Raw genomic sequence first — 26480 nt, forward strand, 5'->3', positions numbered from 1 at the left:
AAAGAAGTATACTGACAAATAGCTGAGATTTACTGGATGGAAAAGGGTCAGCCTGTGGGTGTACAAGAAACAAATGTGGCCTATTTGAAACAGAGAAGACTGGCATCTACTGAAAAAGAAAAGCAATAGGATGGTGACCAAATAGATATAAAAATTATTTTGAAAAAAAAAAAAGATACATAGTTTTCACTTAAACTGATCTGGGAAATCCTTAAACCTTAGTCAAAATATCTACATTATTCAGGTATATTTTATTTGAGCTGCTGTTTTCTTTCATTGGGCTTTGAGTATTTTTTATAATTGTATATGCAAGTTGCTTTTCTTTGCTAAGGATTATCATAAGTGGTCCTTACTGAAAAAGCATGATTTGAATTGCGTGGCTGGTGTAAGGTAAAGTCAGTGATAATGTGACCATCCTACTAGTAACTGAATTTCAGGGTATCTTGTTTCCCATGCCAGCTTTACAGCAGTTGCTCCCTGCTCTTTTATATCATCAAGCCAAGATCCACTAATTGTGCTGATCTTGTATTGATAAATCATTGAGATTCTCTCTTATCACAAAGTTATTGTAAGCCAAAAAGAAGAGCTTACTTTCCAGATTTTATAAAATTGCATTCACAATGATGTAATTCCGTACTCCATAGAAAGAAAAATTGTCCTTAACGTCTACATCATCCAGCCCATATATTTATAAAATTGTGTGATTCTGGTTACCAGATTATGCTGCAATTGTATGTCAGTAATTCCAAGCTCATGGTCCACAACCTGAATTAGTATCTTGGTATTTGTCATTGACATGACGATATAAAAAATAATGATTCATGAATTTCCAGCCATGGTGAGGAATTGAAATGGAGGAATGGAAAGGAAAAGAAAGGATAGGAGGGGAGGGAAAAGTGAAGAAGATGCTCCAGAATGCTTTTCATTCCTCCTTCCTTCTTTACCGCGAGCACCAAAATCCTATTCTTTCTGGTACCTTGATATTTTTGATACAACTATTTTGAAATGCCACTTTGATCTCACAGTTTTCAAGTTCATGTCAGGTTTCAGGAATGCTTCTAATTCCATTACATTATTGATGCCTTTAATTCTCGCAATAGCCAAGTAAGTTAAAGTACCAATATCATTCCATTTTATACATGAATACGTTGAGGCTTAGAGAAGTTGAGAATCTCTCAGGATTGAAGCCTGAGGGTCTTTTACATGGCAAAAATGGGAATTTCTATGGCATTTTTATTTATACATTGTTTTACAGTATTTTTTTAATCAATGAATTCCTTTGATTCATTCTTCCTTCTATCAACGTTCATCAGATAAAGGGATAAAGTTTAAGACATTTCAGCTTGCTTTCTACTGCAGCATAGAATGTGTTAAGATAGCAAGCATCCTTTGACCTCTTGATTTCCTATTCACTGATACATTCATTCTGTGAACCTCTTAGCATGAAAGAAATAGCCAAATCATGTTCATCATTCAAGCATAAAATTGTCTTAAAATATTAAATATATACACATATGTAAACCCTATAAAATGTCAAGGATATTATAACATGATAGTTGACAGCAGAAGCTTTAAATTAGACAAATCTGAACTGAAACTCTGTATCACTCATTTTTAACAGTGATCTTGCCCAGCCACATAACCATAATGGAGATAATATTTATTTTTTAGAGATTTGAAAGTAACAGATGAAATAGTAAGTACTGAATAAGTGGTTTTTAAAATGAGAGACTACATAGCTTTTAAGAATTTTTGTTTTAAAGAGAAGGTGAGAAAGTTAAGAAATTGCAGTTCCCAGTGATTTTTTCTTTTTTTTTACTGTTTCATAGGATTTCATTTCAAAATTTGAAAAAAGTTTGATATCTGATACTAGGGTCCATCTTATAAAAATGCTCATTTATGATATCAATTTAAATTTAATTGTTTTTTTTCTTTCTCAGTGGTACCTAAAATAATGATGTGTTTTATAACTGATGACATTTTAGAGTCAATTAAATACAGTTTTTATAATGCGTATCAACCTTTCTTCAGGAGGCAATAACATGCAATAGATATATATTTAGATATCAGTATATAGGTTATGCCAAATTCTTTGACTCTTTTTGACTCATCTGCAAAAGGAAAACCTATTCCATTACACTGTTAGTATTAAATTACAAAATGTGTATAAAACTTTCAGCATAGTGTCTGCTGCAGAATTGTTAAACGCACAACAATAATAGCTATTATTATTATTATTATTGTTATTTTTCCATTTAATCTGTGAAGTGGTAGAGACCTGGACGCAAAGTGAGGTTTGCCACAAATTAACTTTGGAAACTCTGTCTTACTTTCCTGTTTTGCAAAAGAATGTTGTGGTTAAGATGGCCTCTGAATTCCTTCTGGCTCTAAAATTTTGTAATTTTATTATCTAATTCAGAATTGGTACATAATATAACTGTAAAATGAATTTTCTTTGTTTCTTTCAGTTTGCGGGGACATCCATGGACAATTCTTTGACTTGATGAAACTCTTTGAAGTGGGGGGATCTCCTGCCAACACTCGCTACCTCTTCTTAGGGGACTATGTTGACAGAGGGTACTTCAGTATCGAAGTAAGTCTGCATGGTTCCTTTTAGCTGCTCAGTAATGGATTAACACTATTTTAGCAAAATAAAAGTGGTGCATATTATTGTGTTAAATAAATCCCTAGTCTTTAACAATAAACTTTAATACATGTACTTTGGGAGATGTTATATATTCCTATTTTTCATTGATTCCCATATGCTTTTTAATGCATAGAAATGTCAAGGAATTGGCTAATAGTAAGATTTTGCCTTTTGTACTTTGTACAGATTTGCAACTTTGCAAAAATTGCATCACATTTTACATTAGATAATTCTGTCTCCTGTTGAGAGAACTAATCAAAGTCGATTAAAGAAACAGATTTGTGTGGTTATGTCTTATGAGGCACTAAGTTATTTTTGTAAATGGATAGTCAATTGCATGCCTGTCTGTCTGCGTTTGTGTGTGAGTATGTGTGAGTACACTTACAGCTGCTGTGTTTTGTCTTGTATGGCACCTGTCATCTAACTGGGGTTACTTGTCAAAATCATTTATTAAAACAAAACAGATAACCTTTGAGTAGAGGTTCTTCCTCAGCCTCCCAACCGCTTCTGTTTCAGGTAAGTAGAAGTTACGTTCAAAATAAAGGCAAGGGTCTTGTTTTATTCACACCTTTGCTCTTCTTCCTGGTGCTTCCTGTGGTGTTCCATACATAGAAATGACTTGTAAATACTTACTAAAAGAAACAATTATAAATAAGAATAAGTTTTAAAGAGTTCATGCCATAGCAGATGACATTATATGTACTCTTGGAAATAATACTTTAAAAAGGAAAACAATTATTAACTGAAGAGAGAAATCAAATTTACTCTAGACCCACACCAATGTAATACATTCATACTAATCATTTATAAAAGAAATCCTAGGTTTTTAAATTTTCATCACAATATTTTATTATAGGAATATTTAATGTTTAAAAATGTCACTCTTAGACCGCTTTTACTTTTAAACTGTTACACTAACTTTTGAAGGGGGCGGTATTCCAATTCAGTTCACCTCCAGTCATTGACCATATGTATGTGTTTCTGTAGTATGTATATATGTATAAAATATAATATATATACACATGTGTATAGCCATCAATATATTAATCACTTTTAAAGATCACATGTTTCTTGATTATTCATGCTGATAAGGGAAGGAGGGTTGTATAAGTTCAAAAAAAGGAAATTTATTTAGGTATTTCTACCATTTAGTAAGCAAGTTTTATTAAGCACATAAAATATATATGCACAGTAATTGGGAGAATTTAAAGAAATATACATCCTTTTTCTCTAGAAGCCTAAATCAATATCGGAAAATATAACTATAAAATACTCCATAGAATCAGAAGTCTAAAAACAGATAGTCATCCAGATTTCAATTGTTATTTGAACTGGTTATTAAAATCTTAGGATAAAAGGGGTACAAAAAATAATTACCACTGGAATAAAGAAATTTGGGAGACTTTTGAGAGCATATTTGGCTGGGGTAAGAAACAGAGAACAAGTAAGATTTAACTCAGAGGAAAACTGAAGTGAGAAAAGCACAGAAGAAGAAATTAAGAAACCTTGTAAAACCTCATTCATCGGCTAACTTCATCAACATGGCAGAGAAGTGTGATGGAGTACAAATTTTGTAGGACCTTTGTGTCACTTTAGGGCCAGTATCTGCCAAGAGTAAAGAAAAAAATAATGGTGGTTTTGAGCAGAAGTTTATTTCTCTCTCAAGTAAAAACCCATAGATGGGTAGACCATGGCTGGTGTGACTCAGCCTGGCCCCAGGGCCCAGGCTCTCTGCCTTATTGATCTAATGAGTGTGACCTCCTTCCAAAGGTAACCTCATGACCCAAGAGGTTGGGTCACACCAGCTTCAGCCCTCATGTTCTCACATTACATGCAGCTCGAAGGAAAAGAAGAAAGAAAGAGTATGCCCTCTCGTTTGAGGACGTTTTCCAGAAGGGACATAGTTATTTCCTGTGGGCCAGAGTTTGTTGACATGGTTAAATGTGACTTCCATGTGTAGACAGATTTGAGAAAGACTGCAATAGACAGAAAACAGCAATGGGAGGTAAAGAATGTCTGTTACTTCCCTTAAATTAAGGTTATGTGGAATCTAAGGAAATATTTTAAAAAAATATGTTAGTAACTCAAATTGACATTATTCACTTGACATTTATATGTTCCTATGAAAGGTTCTGAGATTAAATGCAATCAGTGTACTATATACTTTCTTTGAATCTCATCTTCTAAGCAAAGAATGGTGAAGACTCTCCTGTAGGGACTGATTATTTTTATCAGCCAAATGATGGAGTATTGTGTTAGAATTTTTTCTCTTAAACTTACCAGTCTATTTACCTCTTGCAACTTCATAAACTCTCTCTAATTAGAACTTTTTTAGAACTGTTTCTTTAAAGAAGTTGAGAAGCATTAATCACTAACTGGTTCCTCAGTAGATTTTCATTTTAGTCTACAATTAATCTAGATACTTGAACTATGATAGTTTATGTAATATATATTAGTATCTTCTGTAATTTAAGCAAAGAATCAAAATCTGAAAACATATGTTGGGGAAATACCAACTGTGAGTATCAGAGGACATTTAAAAGTTCTGAGATGCATATACTTTAAAAACAGCTCTTTAATTAAACTTTAGAAGTCTGAGAGTACAGCCCCAGGGACTTGTCACATGCACACAAAATGACAAAAATGTGTTGGTCTTGTAAGTAAAAATGATCCATTTTGATTAGACTGTGATCTTTGAGGGGTTTGAGGATGGCTCAGTGATATCCTATTTAAAACAGAACAGTCATTTATATAAAATATACTTACTGAAGATACTGTGAGGTTTTTTATTGTGGATTAAGGAAACTGACGTTGTTTGCAAGTTAGAAGTAGTATTGTTTGCCTAGTATAAATGATCTCATTTATTCCTCATAGCTCTGCAAGGAGCATGTGAATGTCTTCCTTTCCAGCTTGCAGAAACCAAGGCTCAGAAAGACTCACGCACACAGTAAATGGCAGTGCCAAGATTCAAAGTCTGTGCTCTTTCCAGTATCCCATGCCTTGGCCATATAGTCACTAAACGAGCCATAAAAAAATGTAAATGTAGGTGATGCGGACACTTTTACATACAGTTTTATTAATTTACAGGTGTGCAAACATGGACACATAGTTCACTCCCTCACCAATATAATCTAAAGGGCAAACCTGTTGGTTTAAGACAAATCCTAAAATGAGAGCTCAGTTTTCCAGAGTGTAGTATCTCTTAACAGACGTCCTGATTCATCTTAATAATTCAGAGTTCCACTGCAAGTCTTCTCCTTCAGCTATTCTCTGGGCACAGAAGAGCACTTAAGTTTAATTTTTACCAACTTAGCTTTGAAGAGTAGGTTCAGATTTCATATAGTCTCAGCTGGGCAGTATTTACAGGCACTGGGTAATGTGTTCTGGGCAGTACATGAAGCTCATTTTACGAACTCCTTCCTCATCTCTCCTCCACTCTTCTTCTGCCAAAATTAGAAATTGTTCCCCACAGAGTTAGCCCAAATAAAACAAGCAAGCTTTTGAGTAGTGATAAGAGAGGTGATTTTGCCTGGGGGTCATGATTTGTCTCACATTGAATACCATCCTCTTTCTGATGCTGGCCTTATGCTGTCTAATCTCTTTGTGTGTGTGTGTGTGTGTGTGTATACAAATATAAGCTTACATATATAGGTTCATGGCTGAGTGTGTTTCTCTGAGAATGCAGGGAAAACTCAGAATTGGAAGAAGAGGCACACATAGCTATTTCCTTCTATTCACTTCATCGGGTTCCCTTTCTAGCCATTCTGCACTGCAGGACATTGCCTTGAGCCCCTCCCATGGTACTCATAACTAGATCTCAGCCCAGGCCTCAAACTCCTTTAAGTAGGAAGAATTGTATTTACTAGCTGTGAACCCATAGACTAGAATGAACCACGGTATGTCAGGCAATGTTCCGTGCTTCTGTCTGAGAATAACAAGCAAACAGTGCAGCAGGTGATGTTCGGTGACAGAGTGATGCCACGGACATGAGGAAGAAATTGCTTGGCTGTCTGCTTGAATCTGATGGTCTTTATAGTGCACTGCGAGTCCCGGTGCTGCTTCTCTGTGTGCTTGTTAGACCAGGCGAATGACGGCTTAGGGAAGCGGCATTTGACATTTCAGAAATCTGGATCTTTTCCCAGACAATATATATCCCTCACTTGATTGTCCTGTGACTGAGAGACAGCATTTTTTATTGGAATGTTTCATAGCATGTATAGTTATTTTAGGGAGCTGCTTGATATATATCTGAAGCTGAATATATATATATATATACACACACACACACACATATATGTTTACTTTCTTGCTTCTTCTTTTACATCCTTCTTGACTCCCCTATACAAGTTTTTAAGAATAAATCACAAAGTAAATCATGCACTGCTGTAGACGAGCCAATTAAACTAATGAGGAAAATTACATCCTTAGTGCTGCTTCACTGAGGAAGATAGATACAAAAGAGAAAACTACGTCTATGATAATAATTAATAAAAAGATTAGAGGATGCTCAAATCTTTTGTATTGACAAAACCAAGCTAATTTTAAATTGTAAAGTGAAAGTGAAGTCTCTCAGTCATGTCTGACTCTTTGCAACCCCATGGACTGTAGACTACCAGGCTCCTCTGTCCTTGAGATTTTCCAAGCAAGAGTACTGGAGTGGACTGCCATTTCCTTCTCCAGGGGATCTTCCTGGCCCAGGGATCAAACCCTCGTCTCCCGCATTGTAGGCAGACACTTTTACCATCTCAGCCACCAGGGAAGTCCAAGTTAAATTGTAAATAATTGTTTGATTACTTAGACTGGAAAAAATAGGCAAAGTCTTGTTGAAAGTGATTCGTGCAACTGATTTACATATCACCATGCAAAAAAAGCCGATTGAACTTGCCTCTCTGTTTCTACCTTACTCAGTAAATCCAATGAAAATTTTATTCATATTAGCCATCCGATACCACAGGGACCAAAAAAACAGCTATTTAACTAATTTTTATTTCATTGTTTATTAATTGTGATGATGTTTTACATGGGGTTTCTTTCTTTTTTTTCTTTTAAAGAAAAAGTTGTAATTTTAAGATCTTCAGATCTCCAGAATGATAGAACTTTAGATGACAAAATAGTTGTGAGCAAGACAGAGTTGTGCTTGGCAGCCCTCTCCCACCAGATGTTGAGGGCGAAGGCTGGCGGGGTTCCACTCTCCAGTCCACCCTTGCCCTGTCATTTACCATGCCACTTATTCCATATTGGCTGCTTTTGTGGTTTTGTTCAGTGTTTGGGAAGATATTTTATTCTTGCCACAGGGGAGAGGGAAATAAAATGTGAAAAGAGGACTCTTATTTTTAGGGTCCTCTGAGCCAGGAATTTGGAAATTGAGTTTTCTTCACTGTTTTCTTTCCTCCCTCCCTCCTCCTCCCTCTTTTCCTTTTCCTCTCTGCCATCTCTCTTTTCTCTCCCCCGTTCTCTCTCTGCTCCCTCTCCTTTCTGGCTGTCTTCCTTCTCATTTATAGGAAAGGAGTCACTGTTGCCTAAATTTCTACTACATGCAGGGAGCTTTACGTCCATTACATAATAAGGGATATGAAATGTGTATTGAATTGTTCAAAAGGTAAATAGATATGATAAGGAGACCATAGAACCTCTGAGGTTTTAGTTATGAAAGAGCTACAGTAATTAATACTAGAGGTGATAAAGCCATGTGCTGATGTCAAAACGTGATCTTTAACAGATGGCAGAAAAAGAGTTATATCTGGGCTCTAGATTGTGATTCCTCTGGTGGTATCTGAGTGGGGTTAACAGATGGCAGAAAAGGAGTTATATCTGGGCTCTAGATTGTGATTCCTCTGGTAGTATCTGAGTGGGGTTAACAGATGGCAGAAAAAGAACATATGGGCTCTAGAATGTGATTCCTTCGGTAGTATCTGAGTGGGGTTAAGCTGCAGTTTAGATTTTTGCTGGAGAGATTATAGCTTTGCTTTAAAATAAATTGTTATAGGTAAAACTAATCTAAAGAGTTCGGAACTGTGGTAGCATTTTCCAAAGGATATTGACTGGAAGGGGCACAAGGGAACCATCTGGATGCTGACATGTAACTAAATCTGGGTGGCAGCTTCATGGGAATATACATATGGAAAAATTCATTGACCGGCACATTTAAGATATATACATTTCACTGGATATAAATTATACTTTAGTGAAAACAAAAAACAAAATCTTTTTAAAAAGTAACTACCATATAGCCAAAGCACATAGTCTCTCCCCCAGTGTATGCCTTAAGTACAGTTTCAACAAGTGAATGTAATTTTTAAAAGATTTCACATACCCATTCCTATTCCAAATCAAGCATCCAATGTTAGCAATCTATTTGGGAAAAATATATGCATATATAATATTTAATTTTATATTTTTAATTTATAATTTTAAATTGCACTATTTATACATAATATATAAACAAAATATACACATGATACAATCGTATAAATTTAAAATCAGAATGGCTCTCACATTGATGTTAACAGTGTATATCTTCTCCGAAATGTGAGACAAGCTTGATAATACTCATTCCTTTCGCATTGTAAGTGCTCCTCTAACCCTGATACATAAGAGAGACTCTTTGAGCCACCTACTACCCACTGAGATAATAGGGGGGTTTTACACCTATCAAAAGATCGTAATCCTTCCATTTGGCCAATTGGTCAACTTATCAGAAATAGTAATATCATCTTTCGCATGAACTTTAGGTAATAATTATAAGCACAAACCTAGTCATTGTAAAATTATTTAATGTAACGTATATATTTAAAATTTGATGTTAGCTCATCATTTTGGTTTATTCAATTATAATTACATAGTTGGGGACAGTATCTGGCTTGAACAACTCAATAATACATATTTTTTTCTTTCTTTAAAACTAGGACTATGTATTCAAACATTTACTTCCATTGACTTAATAAATAATCATACGGGCTGACAGAAATGATGATTGTTCACAGGTAGCACCACAGGTGAATTGCCAGTAGCTTGTCCCTCATCCCTTCCATATGTTAGAAAGGTCATTATTAAAGTGTAAATATTGCTTTATTTGGGGTTTTAGATTTTAGTAACTAGAATCAGACTTGTCTCAATATTCTGGTTCTTTAGCTTCACTTTCAGAATAAAGTTAATGAGAATAAAAAAGCACACTTGTTTTCAGTGTGATTTTCTCTTCCCTGTGGATTTTTAATGAATGCTATTTGAGGATAATGAAATTGATGTTAATACTTGAGTACCCCAGTTATCTTAATTCACCCTTCTGGAAGACTATCTCAATGTAGGTTGATTCCAAGCCTCATTTTTATACAAACTGCAATACACAACTAATTATTTTGTGAGTTTTAAGGTATATGAAAAGTTTCCCCTAGCTGAGAACAACATGTGTAGTGAGATTCCTTGGCCTTCATTTTGATTAAAGTTATATATAAAATGAAAAGCTCAAGGCTTTAAATATCAAAAGCACTGAAATAAGAGACAAGATAATGGGAGAGAAGACTAGTGAAGGAGAGAAGAGCATAACAGAAAATAAAGACACAATCCAGCTTAGCCTGGGCTTGTTTGCGTCCAAATTTTGTCAGGCCTTTCCTTGCTAATTCTTCCATTTCTATTCAGAATAATTAGCTTTACAAAGAGAAGTGGCTTTATTTTATTTATTAACTGTTCATCACATTTCTTCTCAAACTTTTACACTAGTATATTTTCATTTTTAATATATTTTCATTTCAGTTTTATCCAATAGACTGTATGTAGTCCATTGTTTGCGTGTGTTGTCTAGATCCCCAGCACAATGTTTATATTTTAGGATAGATGAAAATTTGGAGAAGGAAATGGCACCCCACTCCAGTATTCTTGCCTGGAGAATCCCATGGACAGAGGAGCCTGGCAGGCTATAGTCCATGGGTTTAAGAAAGATTTGGATACAGTTGAGCAACTGAGCATACATGGATGAATCTGGCTTGGTACTGAAGTAATGTTTTCTGTCTGATTTTCAGTTTCTTCCTTAAAAAAGACATAGTCTTCTGGAGACTTGGCTATACTAGCACATTTTGTTCATGTCTTCCTGGTATGTGAGCCAAAGTATGTGTAACTATAATGGAAAATATTTATTTTTATATTATTCTTTTTTTTCTCAGTGTGTGCTGTATTTGTGGGCTTTGAAAATTCTTTACCCCAAAACACTGTTTTTACTTCGTGGAAATCATGAATGTAGACATCTAACAGAGTATTTCACATTTAAACAAGAATGTAAGTATACTTCTGGTTTCTCTTTTAACATCGTGTATGCTAGTCATTTTAATCCATACAGAGTTTTACATTATGATCCGTTGCTTAAAAGTAAAAAGCTCAAAAAAATGAGACCATATCATTTCATATTACTTTCTCAGCATGGCGAGTTAAGAGAATTAAGAATTTCTTTTAAAATTATAAGCTGTTTATAAATGATATAAAATTTGAATTAATATTTGATGTGATTTAGCCTAAGGTTTAGAAAAGGCACAGGAACCAGACATCAAATTGTCAGTATTCATTGGATCATAGAAAAGCAAGGGGTTTCCAGAAAATCATCTAAGCCAAAGCTTTTGGCTGGGTGGATCACAACAGACTGTGGAAAATTCTTAAACAGATGGGAATACCAGATCACCTTACCTGCTTCCTGAGAAATCTGTATGCAGGTCAGGAAGCAACAGTTAGAAGTGGACATGGAAAAACTGACTGGTTCCAAATTGGTAAAAGAATACATGAAGACTGTATATTGTCACCCTGCTTATTTAACTTATATGCAGAGTGTATCGTGTGAAATGGTGGGCTGCATGAATCACAAGCTGGAATCAAGACTGCCAGGAGAAATATCAACAATCTCAGATATGAAGATGACACTACCCTTACGGCAGAAAGTGAAATGGCACTAAAGAGCCTCTTGATGAGGGTGAAAGAGGAAAGTGAAAGAGCTGGCTTAAAACTCAACACTCAAAAAGATGAAGATAATGGCATCTAGTCCCATCACTTCATGGCAAATAGAAGGGGGAAAAGTAGAAGCAGTGACAGATTTTATTTTCTTGTTCTCCAAAATCACTGCAGATAGTGACTGCAGCTATGAAATTGAAAGATGATTGCTGCTAGAAAGAAACGTTGTGACAGACCTAGACAGCAGATTAAAAGATGCTTGTTCCTAGGAAGAAAAACTGTGAAAAACATAGACTGCATATTAAAAAGCAGAAACATCACTTGGATGACAAAGGTCCATATGGTAAAAGCTATGTTTTTCTAGTAGTCATGTATGGATGTGAGTTGGACCATAAAAAAAGCTGAGTGCTAAAGAATTGATGCTTTTGAACTGCACTGTTGGAGAAGACCCTGGAGATCCCTTGGACTGCAAGGAGATCCAACCAGTCCATCATAAAGGAGATCAGTCCTGAATATTCATTGGAAGGACTGACACTGAAGCTGAAGCTCCAGTACTTTGGCCACCTGATGCAAAGAGCCAACTTATTGGAAAAGACCCTGATGCTGGGAAAGACTGAAGGCAGGAGGAGCAGAAGGTGACAGAGATGAGATGATTGGATGGCATCACTGACTCAATGGACGTGAATTTGAGCAAACTCCAGGAGATAATGAAGGACAGGGACGCCTGGCATGCTGAAGTCCATGGGGTTGCAAAAGAGTTGGACATGACTTACCAACCTAACAACAACAACAAGCCCAAACAACAAGCGAGTAAGTTATTTTTTAAAGTAGTCAGAATACTGCTGTTCAGGATAATCCTACTTTTTAATCTCAAATCACTCAATAAAATCAAATGGAGGACAGATTCAACCTTGTGCGTCTCTTTCTGGACACAGAGGATTTACCAGGCTCAAGTGGATTTTACAGAATTACAGACAACTTCTTATAGAAATAAACTAGGGGTGAGGAGTACCTCATATAAATGTCATTTTCCTCTCTCTTAATTTTCCTCATTGTCTTTGGAAACTTAAATTTCTCTCTGTCATTCATTTAGTCCTATTGCAATGGAACACAAAACTTCTCTAAAAACATTAGCTGTAAGTTAATAAAGGAAAAGCAGTGTGCAGTGATTTAGAAGCAACATTGGAAACTTTCTTGCTATCTGCTTTTCTTTAAGAAGGTTCAGGAGAATCATCCAGTTTTGTATCTTCTTCCATTGATCTCCTAGTTTTTGTGTTCTGTTTTGTTTTTAATATACATTTGTAGTTAAATAGGACTTCTCTGGTGGCTCACATGGTAAAGAATCTGCCTGCAATGCAGGAGACCCAGGTTCAATTCCTGGCTCATGGAGATCCCCTGAAGAAGGGAATGGCTACCCACTCCAGGATTCTTGCCTGGAGAATTAATTCCACGGATAAGGGAGCCTGGCAGGCTACAGTCCATGGGGTCACATGGAGTGGACATGGCTGAGCGACTAACACTGTAGATAAATAGCATAAATGTATGTATGCAAAAGTTCTCTCCTCGATTATAGAAAAAATTATTAAAAATGGTCAAATATGGATGAACCACAAAAGTAAAAAACAGTAGATATAAATGTTAATATATAACTTAAAAAAGTCTTTAATCATATTTGGAACTTTGCGTGTGTCAGTCAGTTCAGTTGCTCAGTCGTGTCCGACTCTTTGTGACCCCATGAATCACAGCACACCAGGCCTCCCTGTCCATCACCAACTCCCGGAGTTCACTCAAACTCATGTCCACAGAGTCAGTGATGCCATCCAGCCATCTCATTCTCTGTCGTCCCCTTCTCCTGCCCTCAATACTTCCCAGCATCAGACTCTTTTCCAGTGAGTCAACTCGTCACATGAGGTGGCCAAAATATTGGAGTTTCAGCTTTAGCATCATTCCTTCCAATGAACACCCAGGATTGATCTCCTTTAGGATGGACTGGTTGGATCTCCTTGCAGTCCAAGGGACTCTCAAGAGTCTTCTCTAGCACCACAGTTCAAAAGCATCAATTCTTCGGGCGATCAGTTTTCTTCAGAGTCCAACTCTCACATCCATACATGACCATGGAAAAAACCATAGCCTTGACTAGACGGACCTTTGTTGACAAAGTAATGTCTCTGCTTTTTAATATGCTATCTAGGTTGGTCATAACTTTCCTTCCAGGGAGTAAGCGTCTTTTAATTTCATGGCTGCAATTAGTTATATGCTAATATGTCTCTGGAGAAGGAAAAGGCAACCCACTCTGGTACTCTTGCCTGGAAAATCCCATTGACAGAGAAGCCTGGTAGGCTACAGTCCATAGGGTCGCAAAGAGTCAGACACGACTGAGCGACTTCAAAAAAAATTCAAAAATATGATTCTAGCAAGAAAACAAAAAAATTAATTTTTATTAACCAGTCCTACTTCTGAAATCATAAGAGTAAGTAATTGGTTTTTGATAATGTTTTAAAGGTAAAATAAAGTATTCAGAACGCGTATATGATGCTTGCATGGATGCCTTTGACTGCCTGCCCCTGGCTGCCCTGATGAACCAGCAGTTCCTGTGTGTACATGGCGGTTTGTCTCCAGAGATAAACACTTTAGATGATATCAGAAAAGTAAGTTCTGTTATTTTCCAAATCTAGCCATTTTCAGTCCTTCAGTAATAAATGCATAACGTTAATTTCCCTGCCTTTAACAATAACTTTTTGAATTAAAATGATCTAAATTGGAGAAGGAAATGGCAACCCACTCCAGTGTTCTTGCCTGGAGAATCCCGGGGACAGGGGAGCCTGGTGGGCTTCCGTCTATGGGGTCACACAGAGTCGGACACGACTGAAGTGACTTAGCAGCAGCAGCAGCAGCAAAGTAGTCATGAATGTCTTCTTTGTATTCATTTTTTAGAAAGAAGGATATTTTTATACTTTAAAACCTCAAGGTTCATTTTGCCATGTGAAATGACATTATAAATGTAAAATATTTGATCACTAAAAAGATATACAGATATTCCTTTTCATTTCCTTTTGACTTGTTTCAAACAACCGATTATATATTCATGATATATTACAGTTAAAAGACATTGTTTTTGTCTTGGGGAAATATCACAACAGGACTTTTGAAATGTGTCCATATTATTTTTATTTAAAAAATCTACTTTTACAGCTTAAACTTTTAAAGTAGCAATCTATCAAAGGCGATGATGCTATTCTATTGATTGTATTGAGTGGCGAGGTGAAAAGCAGTTCATTTTTTACAAGAGATATTTTTCTATTTAATTTAACACTAGCTATTAGTGTTGTTTTCGCCAGCAGAAAATATGAGTTAGGTTGAGTGTGGAAATACCTCTTTCATGAGAAAATGTAGCATAGGATATTTTTATTTAGTGGAAGAGACATCTTTTATTTCTTTGATTATGCTCAGTATCCTTTTAAAATGTCATTGCTTTTTAAAGGAAAACGACATTTAGGTAAGTAAAACATTTGAATTCTACCTGAATACTCTATCATTAAAGTTCAAGTCTTCAAATGTAAAAAATATGATTGTATTTACTTTCCTGTTAGAAACGAAACTCATGGGTTTTATTTTTAAAATGAAACAAAAGTGCATTGAATAAGCCTGCTTTCCATGCTTGCGTCCTTTTCATAAGATGCCATCACACAGCTGCTTCTGGCGCTCTGTACACACAGAGGATGGGTGTTTGCTTTACATTTAAAGTTCAGTGGAGACAGGACACTGAAATGTAGTCATTGAGTTCAAGTACAGTGTGGTTCACTTTATGCATGAATGAAACCAATTTACTCTGCAATCTGATGGACTCCTGAAATCAGTAACTATACTTCTTATCATGAATTATGTGGATTTTTAAAATATCCTTTGCTAACCCTAGGACTTTGTTTCTAGCATATTTCAGATATTATGTTCAATTCTCTTATTATCATTATGCTTTAGACTTTGCTGTAGAGTGATTTTTGGTTTGCATTTCATATGTCAGCTAGCGTTTCTACCACACTTATTTAATTAATTTCATAGTTGTTTAACTGTAGATGATATTAATTTTAGAATCCTTTTTGTAACTTTTCCAGAGTAAATTCTGTACTCTGGCTGCTTTACCAAAGCTCTAGCTGGGAATCTACTTTTGTCGGAAAGTGTCTCCTCCTTTAAGGCTCTAACCCTAATAATAAGTTCTTGTTTCTTAGAAAGAAATTCTGTATTTTTATGGACAAGCATTATTTTTCTTGTATGAATTGTTCTAAAGCATAAATTATTTAAGTCTCTTAAACAAGTCTAAGTTTGCAATGAATATTTTATGGATAGCAAAATGATTGAAATATAGAGGGTCTTATCTTATTGAAGATTTTCATTGGGTGTTAAAATGTGAAATATTGCTTCGTACTTTTTAAATATTAGTAAAAAAAAAATGCTATGTAGCAAGACCATTATTTACATTACCTTGTATGTCTCTGAAAAAAAAATTTCATGGGCTGTCAGATTTATATACTCACCTGTCCCGTGGGTTGTTTTTTTTTTTAATATTCTAGTATCAAATATGCAGAATGTTGGTTCTTAATGAGTTTTTCATTGCTGTGTTATGCTTTTCTTCGAGAGACTCCGTAGTATCTGCTAACTTCACCCCAAATCCTGTCATTGCAGTTAAATCAGGATAAACTATGGGAAAGTGACAGTGTTGTAAAATTGTTGATGAAATGTCATTTCCAGTTATTATAGTGCTCATAGCTTATAAATGCACCATTTTAAATTGAAATGTGGCTTTGCTAAATGTATATAGCTAGAAAATTATGACCTGCTAAATTGGAGTTTATTTTACTGCTTATTGTCAGGATTGCTATGTAAGGTAACTCTAATCAGCTTGGTTTTAATTAGAAACCTAACCCCTAATGAGTGAATACCTAAAATGTCATTCAGCCAGTACTTACTCTCAAAATGAAAGTTGTCTGTTTTCAAAATTATATATTGTTAAATATAAACACCATAAGTTGTTTCCTATCCTGATTTCTAAATCACATTTCAGTGGGAGGCAGTAACAGAAATTTCCCCAAAAATCAAGTAAAATAAAAGCTTCTCAAGAGATGAAACACAGATAGAATATCAGCTGGTAATAACTAAAACACTTGGCTAGATTTTTTTTAAAAAAATAAGGAGAGAAAGACAAAGAGGAAATCAGGAGAAAGGAAGAACAGTGGGAGTTAAAGAGGCGAGAGGGAGGTGGAAGGTGAAATGAAGGCAGATAATAAATGAGCATCAGGAAGAGGAAGGAAAATGGAAGAGGTGAGGACTAGAAGAATGGGGAGGAAAGGCCTCAGAACAGGAGAGAGGTTTGGGAGCTCACTCTGCACAGTGACTGGGAAGCAAAGATGGTTTCTGTGAAATGCTGGTTTCTTCTATTTTCTAAGTTCCAACTTTCCAAAGATTAGTATTTTGCTTTCTGTCTTCTATTTTTCTTAGTTAGACCGATTCAAAGAACCACCTGCTTATGGACCTATGTGTGACATCCTGTGGTCAGACCCGCTGGAGGATTTTGGAAATGAGAAGACTCAGGAACATTTCACTCACAACACAGTCAGGGGGTGTTCATACTTCTACAGGTGAGGTCGGAGAGCTCCACCTCCTGGAGCACGTGGCGTTCGTAACTGTTGTCATTGATCAGTCCATGTATTTGATTTATTTGTTATGTGTGTAACTTTTCTAGGAAACAAATATAAATGAAGGTTCGCTTTGAAAGCCTGGTTCAAATAGATTCTTAGCCCCTGAAAAATAAAAATATAAATAAATAAATTGATAGATAAATGTATATATCGATATAGACATATAGATACACTATCCATGAAGAATAGAAAAGGCATAAAAGAGGCAAGTAGTTTCATGATGTAAAGGCAGCTGAAGAAGATAGTAGGGTTTAGCAGAAAGTTAGTTCTGTTTCAAGAACCACAGGGAAAAAAAATCCAGTGCCAGCTTTGATTTTTTTTTTCCATTCAATTATGTAATCACTTAAAAATGTTTTTACCAGTTTTCATATCTTAAATCAGAAAAACAATTTTAGATTGGTTAACTAAATTATTTTCAAGTTATTCTTAAATTTTCTTAGGTTCATCAGACTTCCTGAATAATTAATTAATTAAAATTAGCAGCAACCCAGTAGATAAGTATCACTGTAAATTTATTTTCAGCACTTGACAACCCATATTGACAAAATTTTAGTAGTAATATTTCTGTTTGCAAATGTATGGAGATTTCCCCATACCCATAACATTTCAGAGCACTTCAGAAAGAAGTCAACAACTCAGCTGGGATTTTTGCATGTCCTCATGATCTTCCTTATATCTTATTTTACCTCAATTTTAGCCTACTGCATTTTATTATCCGCAGTTTCACTAGGTTCCCTTATCAGACATACAGTTTGATGTGAAAGTGGCTGGAATGAAAATGCAAAAGAGATTATGGAGAAGTTGAGAATTTAAGTTCTAGAATACAGTGTGAGTTTTTGTTTTTTTGTTTTTTTTTCTTTTAACTGAAAAATCATACCCAATAGTCACTGAAGTTTTCACTGAATTCCTGCCCTGGCAGCTAAGCTAATGATCAGATTGGAAGAACTCTGTGAACTGCATCCAACTACATTTCTTTCATCTCTTGAATAAGCAGATGTCATCCTCCTGCGCAACACTGATCAGAGTTTATTCTGGAATATTTTCTTCCATACATTGTTTCCCTGATGGGGCAAAAAAGTTTCCTTTTGCTTATCTGTTGATGTGATTGAGAAATTGAAGTTTGTGAACAGAAAGTCTTGTTCACTCTAAAGCATCCTTCAAAGAATAGTCTTAGTTTAAAATATTAAGAGGTTTATTCCAAGCCTCTTTATCAGAAAGTTTGCAGTTCATTTCTAAGTTTTGGAATCTTGGTCACAATAAAGTCATGATATAGTATTTCTGAAAGGCCTGAAGATTTCAGTAATTAGTTAATTGGGAGTAATCTTTTATTAAAAACTTCTAACTTTTAGTGAAAGGTTGTTTTTTTGAAATACAACTATATTTGCCAAGTGTTCAATTTTTTAGATCTGGTGTTAAATCCTTAATTATACCAGAGTGTTTAAATTACCTACTTGATACCACTGAGTTGCGCTTCAATAATACAATATCAAACAAAATATAAACCTCTTGATTTTTATATTAACACATATAGCATTAATCTTTCTTTAATTCATAGTAAGACATTCTTCTATTAGCTGAGTTAGCTGTTCAAATATGTCATCTTCTAAATAAAGTCCTGTACTGAACTTATAATGTTATGATATTTTTGTTTTGTGACTATAGACTTAGATGTGTTTACATCAGAGATAAAATCCATCAACTAGATAATTAGAGGATTATGTGTGCTTTCAGACCTTTGTTCTCAACAAAATGATTATTAAACTCATCTCATTAGAGGTTTTTAAGAGATAATGATCTTAGCCATGACAAATGCTGACTGTCAAAATCCACAGCCTGTGCCCTCTGAGTAATGGTAAAGCAGTGTAGATTATGTCTTATCTGAAGAAGAGAAAAATGTCTCACACATTCTTCTAGACCTTTTGGATTCTTTTATCTTTCGTGCCATCTTGAAGGTGTCAAGGCATCTTCTATGGCCATGGTTTATAAAGCTGGTCTAGAGCAGATACAGAGGAACAAGAAAATTGGTAGAAGAACAATAAAAACAGGTAGAGTTATTGGCAGTTATTACCTGTTTGAGTTATTGGCAGTTACTTTCATCCACAACTCCCAGTTTTACTTCACATGTATCTGTAGTTTGTGTATTTAATTCGCTCTGCCACCCTGTCCATGATCTAATATATTGTCTGGGAAGTGGTTTAAATAAAATGAAGTTGCACGGACAGATGCACCTAGGATTTGCTGATGCTGCTCATGAGCTATAGAGGACAGTGCATGTGACAGAGGAAGGAATCTCTATTTGCTCCAGTGCTGCTGTTACCTTTAGAACCTTAGACCAGAGTTTGCTCGTTCAATGACTATAATGTTGAAGTAACTGAGATGCTTGAACCAGCCATGAGTCAGATTGTAAAGTTTGTGAAGATCGTGACAAATTAGAGGTAAAAATTTCATCTTCATTAGAGCAAATGAAACTGTTGGCCAGACTTGGTGCTTTGGGTTGTTTGCCTTGTGAGCTTTTGTTCTAGATTTAGCTTGCTCCAGGAGTAAGTTAAACTAACCATTCTCACATTCCTCTAAACCCTGAGATTTGAAAAACATCCTGAGGGTCACTTAAAATGTGTTTTTGAAGCTGCAAATGGCAGCTCACTCCAATCACTGTTGGTTTCTTAATCACAGATCAGCAGCCCTTCTTCTGTCCTCAAGCTGCCCCACTACTCTTTTGCAACTGGCACTCTAGTCAGCCCTTTCCACCTTGAAATCCTGTGGTTCCTCCTTTTGCACAGATCCTGATTGCCCTCCAACTTATCAGGCAGATCCCTGTCTCTTCCACTGCAACTTTCTTTGTCTTCCTCCTATTCTTGACAGTTTTGTCTTCACACTTTACACAAGAACCTCATCTGTGTCCTTAGCTTCACCATAAACTATGAACTCTGGATAGATTACCAGATCTGTGCCTGGTCCATTTATCACTTTATCTTTCCTGAGCTTGAATTCTCTATTTCTAATTTTCTGCTGGAATTTTTCATCTTAGATGTTCCTTTGTCACCTCTCTTGAACTCACCTTGCTTAAAGAGGTTTATTATTTACCTTTCCACTGGGGATTTCTCCTGGTTTTTCCATTTCTATTAATGGTTTATTTCCCCAGTTATACAGAGTGGCAAATATTTTTTCTTCTTGCATTGAAATCTCCAATAACCAGTCATCATATCTTAATGGCCCTCTCTTTAAAATATAACCAGCATCTAGACCATCCTGCCTTCCCTCCTTCCCACTCTGAGTTCAAGACCATTTTTAGTCTGTTGAAATCATACCTGCTTTCACAGCATCCTTCTCCTCCCCTCACCTTAATTCAGCTATTCCCGATTCACAGGTATCCTTTGGAGAATTCATTCATTCATTCAATTATTTAACAAATATTAGCCAAACTTCATACTATATATGCCTTCTGTGAGATTTTATAGATACTCGAAGTCCCTGCCTTTGAAGGAATGACAGTCTAGTGGCAGAGACCAAAAAATAAACTGACAAATAAATTGCAAGGTGAGTAGTTCTGTGATAAATGTGGAAGTTATCTCTCTTTCACACACACACACACACACAAACAAGGGTGGATGGTGTTTAAGAGACTCCTCATGGTGAAAATATTGTTAGACCTGAGCTTTAAAGGATGAGTAGGATATATCCAATCAGAATCAGTGGTGAAGGCTCTTGCAGGCAGGGAGAGTGGTGAAAAATATGAGGAAAATAATGCTCTTGGAATTCTAGAAAGATGACTACCCAAAAAGTCTCACTGGACCTCCAGTCCCAGATTATAGGTAGCTGCTTTGGTATTCACTAAAGCTGGACCCTCATAACTAAGCTATTCTACTCCTGTTTTTATACCTAGAAACGCTTAACACATGTGTGCCAAAAGACATATACAAGATTGTTCATAGCAGCATTATTCAATAGCCAAGAAATGGAAACCGCCCAAATGTCTATTTAGTAGAATGAATAATAAATTGTAGAATATTTCTACAGCTAAATACAGCAAATGAGAATAAGTTAACCAAAACTGCACAGAACAACATGGATGAGTGTCACAAGTATAATGATGAGCCGAAGAAACCAGATGCTAAAGAGGGTATCTTGGTGATTTCATTGAAATAGGAGTTCAGCATTAGATCTATAACATTAAAAACCAGGAGGTAGTTACCCTTAGTGAGGAGGTAATGGTGACCCAAAGAAGATGTGAAAAGTTCCTGGGGTTCAGTTCATGTTCTTTGTCTCGATACGAATGTTAGTTACAAGGGTGTCTGGTTGTAATTGTCTGATTTGTGCAGTTTTGTGTATCAATTTGTCATCTTCTCATTTGTGCAGTTTTCTGTTAAAATGTACTTCAATAAAAGTTTGCCTTAAATAAAATTCGCTCACTGCTCCTGAGGCAGCTGGCAGCCAGGAGCAAGTAAGGGCTTAAGCTCTGGTGAAGTTCTGGCAGGAAGAGTTGGAACTCGACCAGACTTGATCCTTAGTGGGCAAAATGAAATTAGTTAGAGCACCCCTGGGCAGATAGAAAACACAGCATGTCCTAGGAAACGATAGTCTTGGCATCATCCAGGCAGCACCAGGACATCCTGGGGCTAATGATCCATTGGCAGGTCCCAAGGAGCAGAGAGGGAGCTGGGCAGGGGAGTGAGCCCTCCATCCTTCCGGGCTGAGAGCGACCGAGGGACCAAAGGTGAGTGGAGGCTTTCTCTTGGTCTACTGGCGAGGGACTGCAGGCTGACTGCCTCTTCTCTGCTGAAGCCAATGAGGGAGAGAAACCCTTCACATCTCTCACTTATGTAACTGCCCATGTTGAGGCTACTACAACAATTGCGTATGAGCATCAGTAAGCTGACAAATTGCTGCTGAGCATTTAGGATATGAAGACAAATAAAAGTGTCTGTGTCTTAAGGCATTCATTCACTGTTACTGGAGAGCAGATGTAGAAACATAAATTACACTACAGCATGACAAGTGATATATTAGATTCATATGTTATGGGAACATGGTGGATGCAGCAATTTTGTACACCTCAGGGTGAGGTAGGTTTGAAGGGAAAGTTTCCCAAGTGAAAATTTAACTGAGGCTTGGCAGAAAGTGGTCCTTCATGAAGAAACAAACAAACAGGCACAGGGAAAGGATATGTAAAGGCATAGAAGCATAAAAAATCCATTTTAATAATGCTTGCTGGCTGTTAGCATGGTTAAAGCATCTGAAATCTACCAGATTTATTTCAGGGTCTAAAATATATTTTAACATAACCAGAAACAAAAATAAGAGCGTCAGCAGAATGAGTCTAGTCTAGTAAGAGCTATTTGCTCTGATGCCAAAACAGTTTTTTCTATCATTTCTCGTGATTTTGTCTTTTCTACTTCACCTTTTCTCATGCGCAGTCTCCTTCCTATTCCTCTTTTCTTTCTTTGGTGGAATTCTAGCACCTTACCTGTCTACTAATCCCCTAAAGTCATTGCCTCTGAGATCTAACACAAGTCATAACTAATAAATGGAACAGCTACTGCTGGAATCTGGAGTTGCTGACTCACCATTCATTTTGTAGTGTATTCTTCCCCCCACACCATGGTGGTGGGGAGACAAATAGGAGACATTGCTGAATGTCCACTGCTATGGGCCAGGCTCTGGGCTAGAACATCTACATATATTGCTGCCTCATTTAATCTTCATCTCAGTTTTATGAAATAAATAACTCTCTCTGCCATTCCCAGCTCAGTCCTTTCTGTCAAGCTCCCAAGCAGGCACCCAAATACATATAGGGCAGTATTTGAGAAAATGGGGGTTTATATTTTAAATTCCACTCTCATGTTATATTTATACTTCTGCTCACTTCACAGTTAGATATAAACTTGATAATATTGATTTTTGTCTACGATACTATGATAATAGTCTCACTATTCCATGGAAATTTCCACCTTGTTTTCTACTCAGAGAAGATGCAGTTTCTAGTGCTTAAGGAATACTCATATTCCAATAGAAAAAAAAAAACTAAGAAGCATCAAAGAATACAGTAACTTCTTCCCCTAAATACAGCTACACATTGTGGTAAATGAATATCACATAGCTGAAAGCATCCCTGGCCTTCACCAACCCTTGAAGCAAGTGTTGTTGCAAGACCTGCTCAGGACACAGGGTTAGATGAAACCTTTCCAGCAAAATCACTCTTGCAGATAGGTTGTTCCTGAAAATGTGCCCCTGTGGAGGTGCATGGTGTGGGGCTGAGATCCAGCCTACCTTCTGCTCAGAAGGCTCAGCCATGGCCCCTTTTTGGACTGATCAGCCTGGAGGAAGAGACTCTGTTCTTGGTGAGCTCAGAAGCCCCACCTTAGTAATGAAAAGAGAAGGAAAGACAAGAAAAATGATCTAGTACAAGAGAAAGATTTTTTTAAAAAGATTTCCTCAGACCTACATGCTTTGTTTCTTGCTTTATAATGTCTCTGTGAAACTTTACTGTTCTATCTTTAATGTAGCTTTTTAATTTAAATTATGTGTTTTTATTTTCCTACCTAGTATATTATATCTTCAGAACAGAAACCATTCCTTACACTTATCTTGCCACCCTCCTTGTGTCTCATAACAAATGGGGGAAAAAATCACCAATAAGTCTTTGATAAATTATTCATGAATTAAAGATTTTCCAACTCTCTCTGTGTTGTTAACATGTTCTGAACTCTGCTTTTCCTACCACTCTGCATGTATGTTGTTAAATGCTTTTCAGCTAAACACTTTGTGGTTTATTCTCATTTACATTTCCATAAAAATATGGTAGAAGGTTTTTATCTCTAATTAAAGAAATTATTATTTAGAAAAACGTTTGTAATTCTTAGGAAGTTCAAGTTCAAGTTCACATGCTTTTACATTTTGAAATATCTTCTTCAAAATGAGTTTGTTCCAAGTAATAATGCAAGTGTTCCTCACTTAAAGCTATTAACCTAGCAAATTACTGCTATGTTAATTTTATCTTCTTCAGATTTTCATTAAAAATGACATATATTTCCACGGGAGGAAACTTAGATTAAACATGTAAGATTTAGCATGAGGAAAATATATTAAAATTATATTTTCATAAGACTAGGTAAGTTCTTCCAAAAGGAAAAAATAGATAAAAAAGAGCAGTCAAGCCATTTGCCCAAAGGAAATAAGTAACAAACCTAGACAGATAACCTTTGTCTTACAGTGGTACAAGGCAATAAAGTGTCTTTCTAAAGAACCATTGTGAGGGCACAGGAGATGTAAGTACACTGCTTAAAGAGATAGGGAAGGAGCATTTATTGAGTGCCCTTGGCTGGGCATTTTATAGCTTAATATGTAACAAGCAAATATACTGTATTTTGAAGACCAGCCAGTGTCTCTGAAATTAAGGTTTCTTTTGTTGATACACTGGTCTGGAAAGTTGGTATAGTCACCTTCCCCCAAAGCAGAACTGTCTTTGAAGACATATGTTGGTCAACTCATAGTCTAGGTACCCTGTGTACATATTTCCATGTAGACACTTGGGGAACCATCTCCTCCAGTTAGTAGGTCATGCTAATGTTCATCAATTAGATGGTTTATTCATTTATTGGAATGACCTGGAACACTGGGAAGTGAAGGCCTCATGGATGTCTCTTTATTTCTCCCTAGTGAATTGCTAGAATATTCTAGAACACACATATATGCATACTCAGACACATGCACACAAATATGTGTGCACAGGCACAAATATTGTTTTTGATTTCAGGTCTAAAAAAAGAATCCTAATTATCATTAGTATCTCTGCAATGGTATGCCATTGGTATTTTTTTCCTATTCATGAGAGAATTCTTAGAAAATCTGTAGCATAGAAGCTATTTTCATCTTTTATTTTATAATAAATTATTTCAGTGACATACATTATTTCCCCAAAGAGCTTTTTTTGTAATTGGCAATTGTTCGCTATAGTGTATATGGTTGTTCAGTTGCTCAGTCGTATCCGACTATTTGAGACCCCACAGACAGCAGCACACCCCGGCTTCCCTGTCCTTCACCATGTCCCAGAGCTTGCTCAAGTTCATAACCGTTGAGTCAGTGATGCCATCCAACCGTCTTGTCCTCTGTCTTCTGAGAAAGGTTCTAGTAGTTTAGATTCTAGTGAATGTCTATAATTGTTTATATTTAAACAAGCATCCGTTTGCTATCCCTTGATTTGAATTATCTACAATGTATTTCTTTTTATGATATACATTTTCTCATTAAAAATTCTTGGAGCAGAGATAAAGTGATTGCAAAAGATTTTCCATGTTTAGTTTGTAATTTCAATCTCATTTTTAATTAGGTTTCCATCTTTGGTTTTGAGACTTTCTTAATAGACAAAATCATCTTTATTGTATATTTGATATTTTTATTGAGTCACAATCAAGAATAAGCCTTAAGATAAAATTCTACTGGTCATATTTAAAGTACACATTTTTAAATCTTGTGAATTTCATAATTTTGTTTAGATTTTGAATGAGGTATTCAGTTGACTTACCCATAAAGATGTTGACAATTTGACTTTTCAGAAGGCTTACTCTCTGCCCTTCCCTAGCTCAGTCCTTTCTGTCAAGCTCCCAAGCAGGCACCCAAATACATATAGGGCAGTATTTGAGAAAATGGGGGTTTATATTGTAAATTCCACTCTCATGTTACATTTATACTTCTGTTCACTTTATGGTTAGGTATAGACTTGATAATATTGATTTTGTCTATGAGTGGATACTTTTTGCAATTTATATACCTCCAGCTCTTCAGAAGTATAGCTGAATGGACTTCCCTGGTGGTCCAAATGGTTAGGACTCCATGCTTCAACTGCTGGGGGCCCAGGTTCAGTCATTGGTCTAGGAACTAAGGTCCCTGCAAGCCTCCTGGCACAGCCTAAATAAACAAATAAATAAATAGAAATACAGCTGTAGCAGATATAAACTACTGTATACAGAATGGATAAGCAGCCAGGTCTCACTGTATGGCTTAGGATACTATAATACACTGTTATAAACCATAATGGAAAAGAAAATAAAAAAGTATATATATATATATATATTTTGAATCACTTTGCTGTACAGCAGAAATTAACTCATCAACTATACTTTAATTTAAAAAAAAAAATAAGAGAAAGTTCAGCTATAGGTATTTTTTCTGCCACAGGGGAACACCTGTCCTTAGAATCAAGAAGTTTGTCTCAT

The 26480-nt window shown here is 36.0% G+C and overlaps 1 protein-coding gene across 2 annotated transcripts in view; it reads left to right on the forward strand.

Annotated features, from left to right (window-relative positions):
* The window catches only part of PPP3CA (protein phosphatase 3 catalytic subunit alpha), a 335331-nt gene that overhangs the window by 254849 nt on the left and 54002 nt on the right, over nucleotides 1-26480 (forward strand). For both annotated transcript variants that reach the window (XM_055435143.2, XM_055435142.2), the window contains exons 3-6: nucleotides 2469-2593; nucleotides 10804-10915; nucleotides 14078-14223; nucleotides 17069-17208. In XM_055435143.2, the coding sequence (XP_055291118.1) occupies nucleotides 2469-2593; nucleotides 10804-10915; nucleotides 14078-14223; nucleotides 17069-17208 (523 nt within the window). The remainder of the gene's footprint in view (nucleotides 1-2468; nucleotides 2594-10803; nucleotides 10916-14077; nucleotides 14224-17068; nucleotides 17209-26480) is intronic.

Source organism: Moschus berezovskii, chromosome 5, assembly GCF_049115385.1.
Source record: "Moschus berezovskii isolate FMDL1 chromosome 5, NW_MosBer_1.0, whole genome shotgun sequence".
Classification (NCBI taxonomy): domain Eukaryota; kingdom Metazoa; phylum Chordata; class Mammalia; order Artiodactyla; family Moschidae; genus Moschus; species Moschus berezovskii.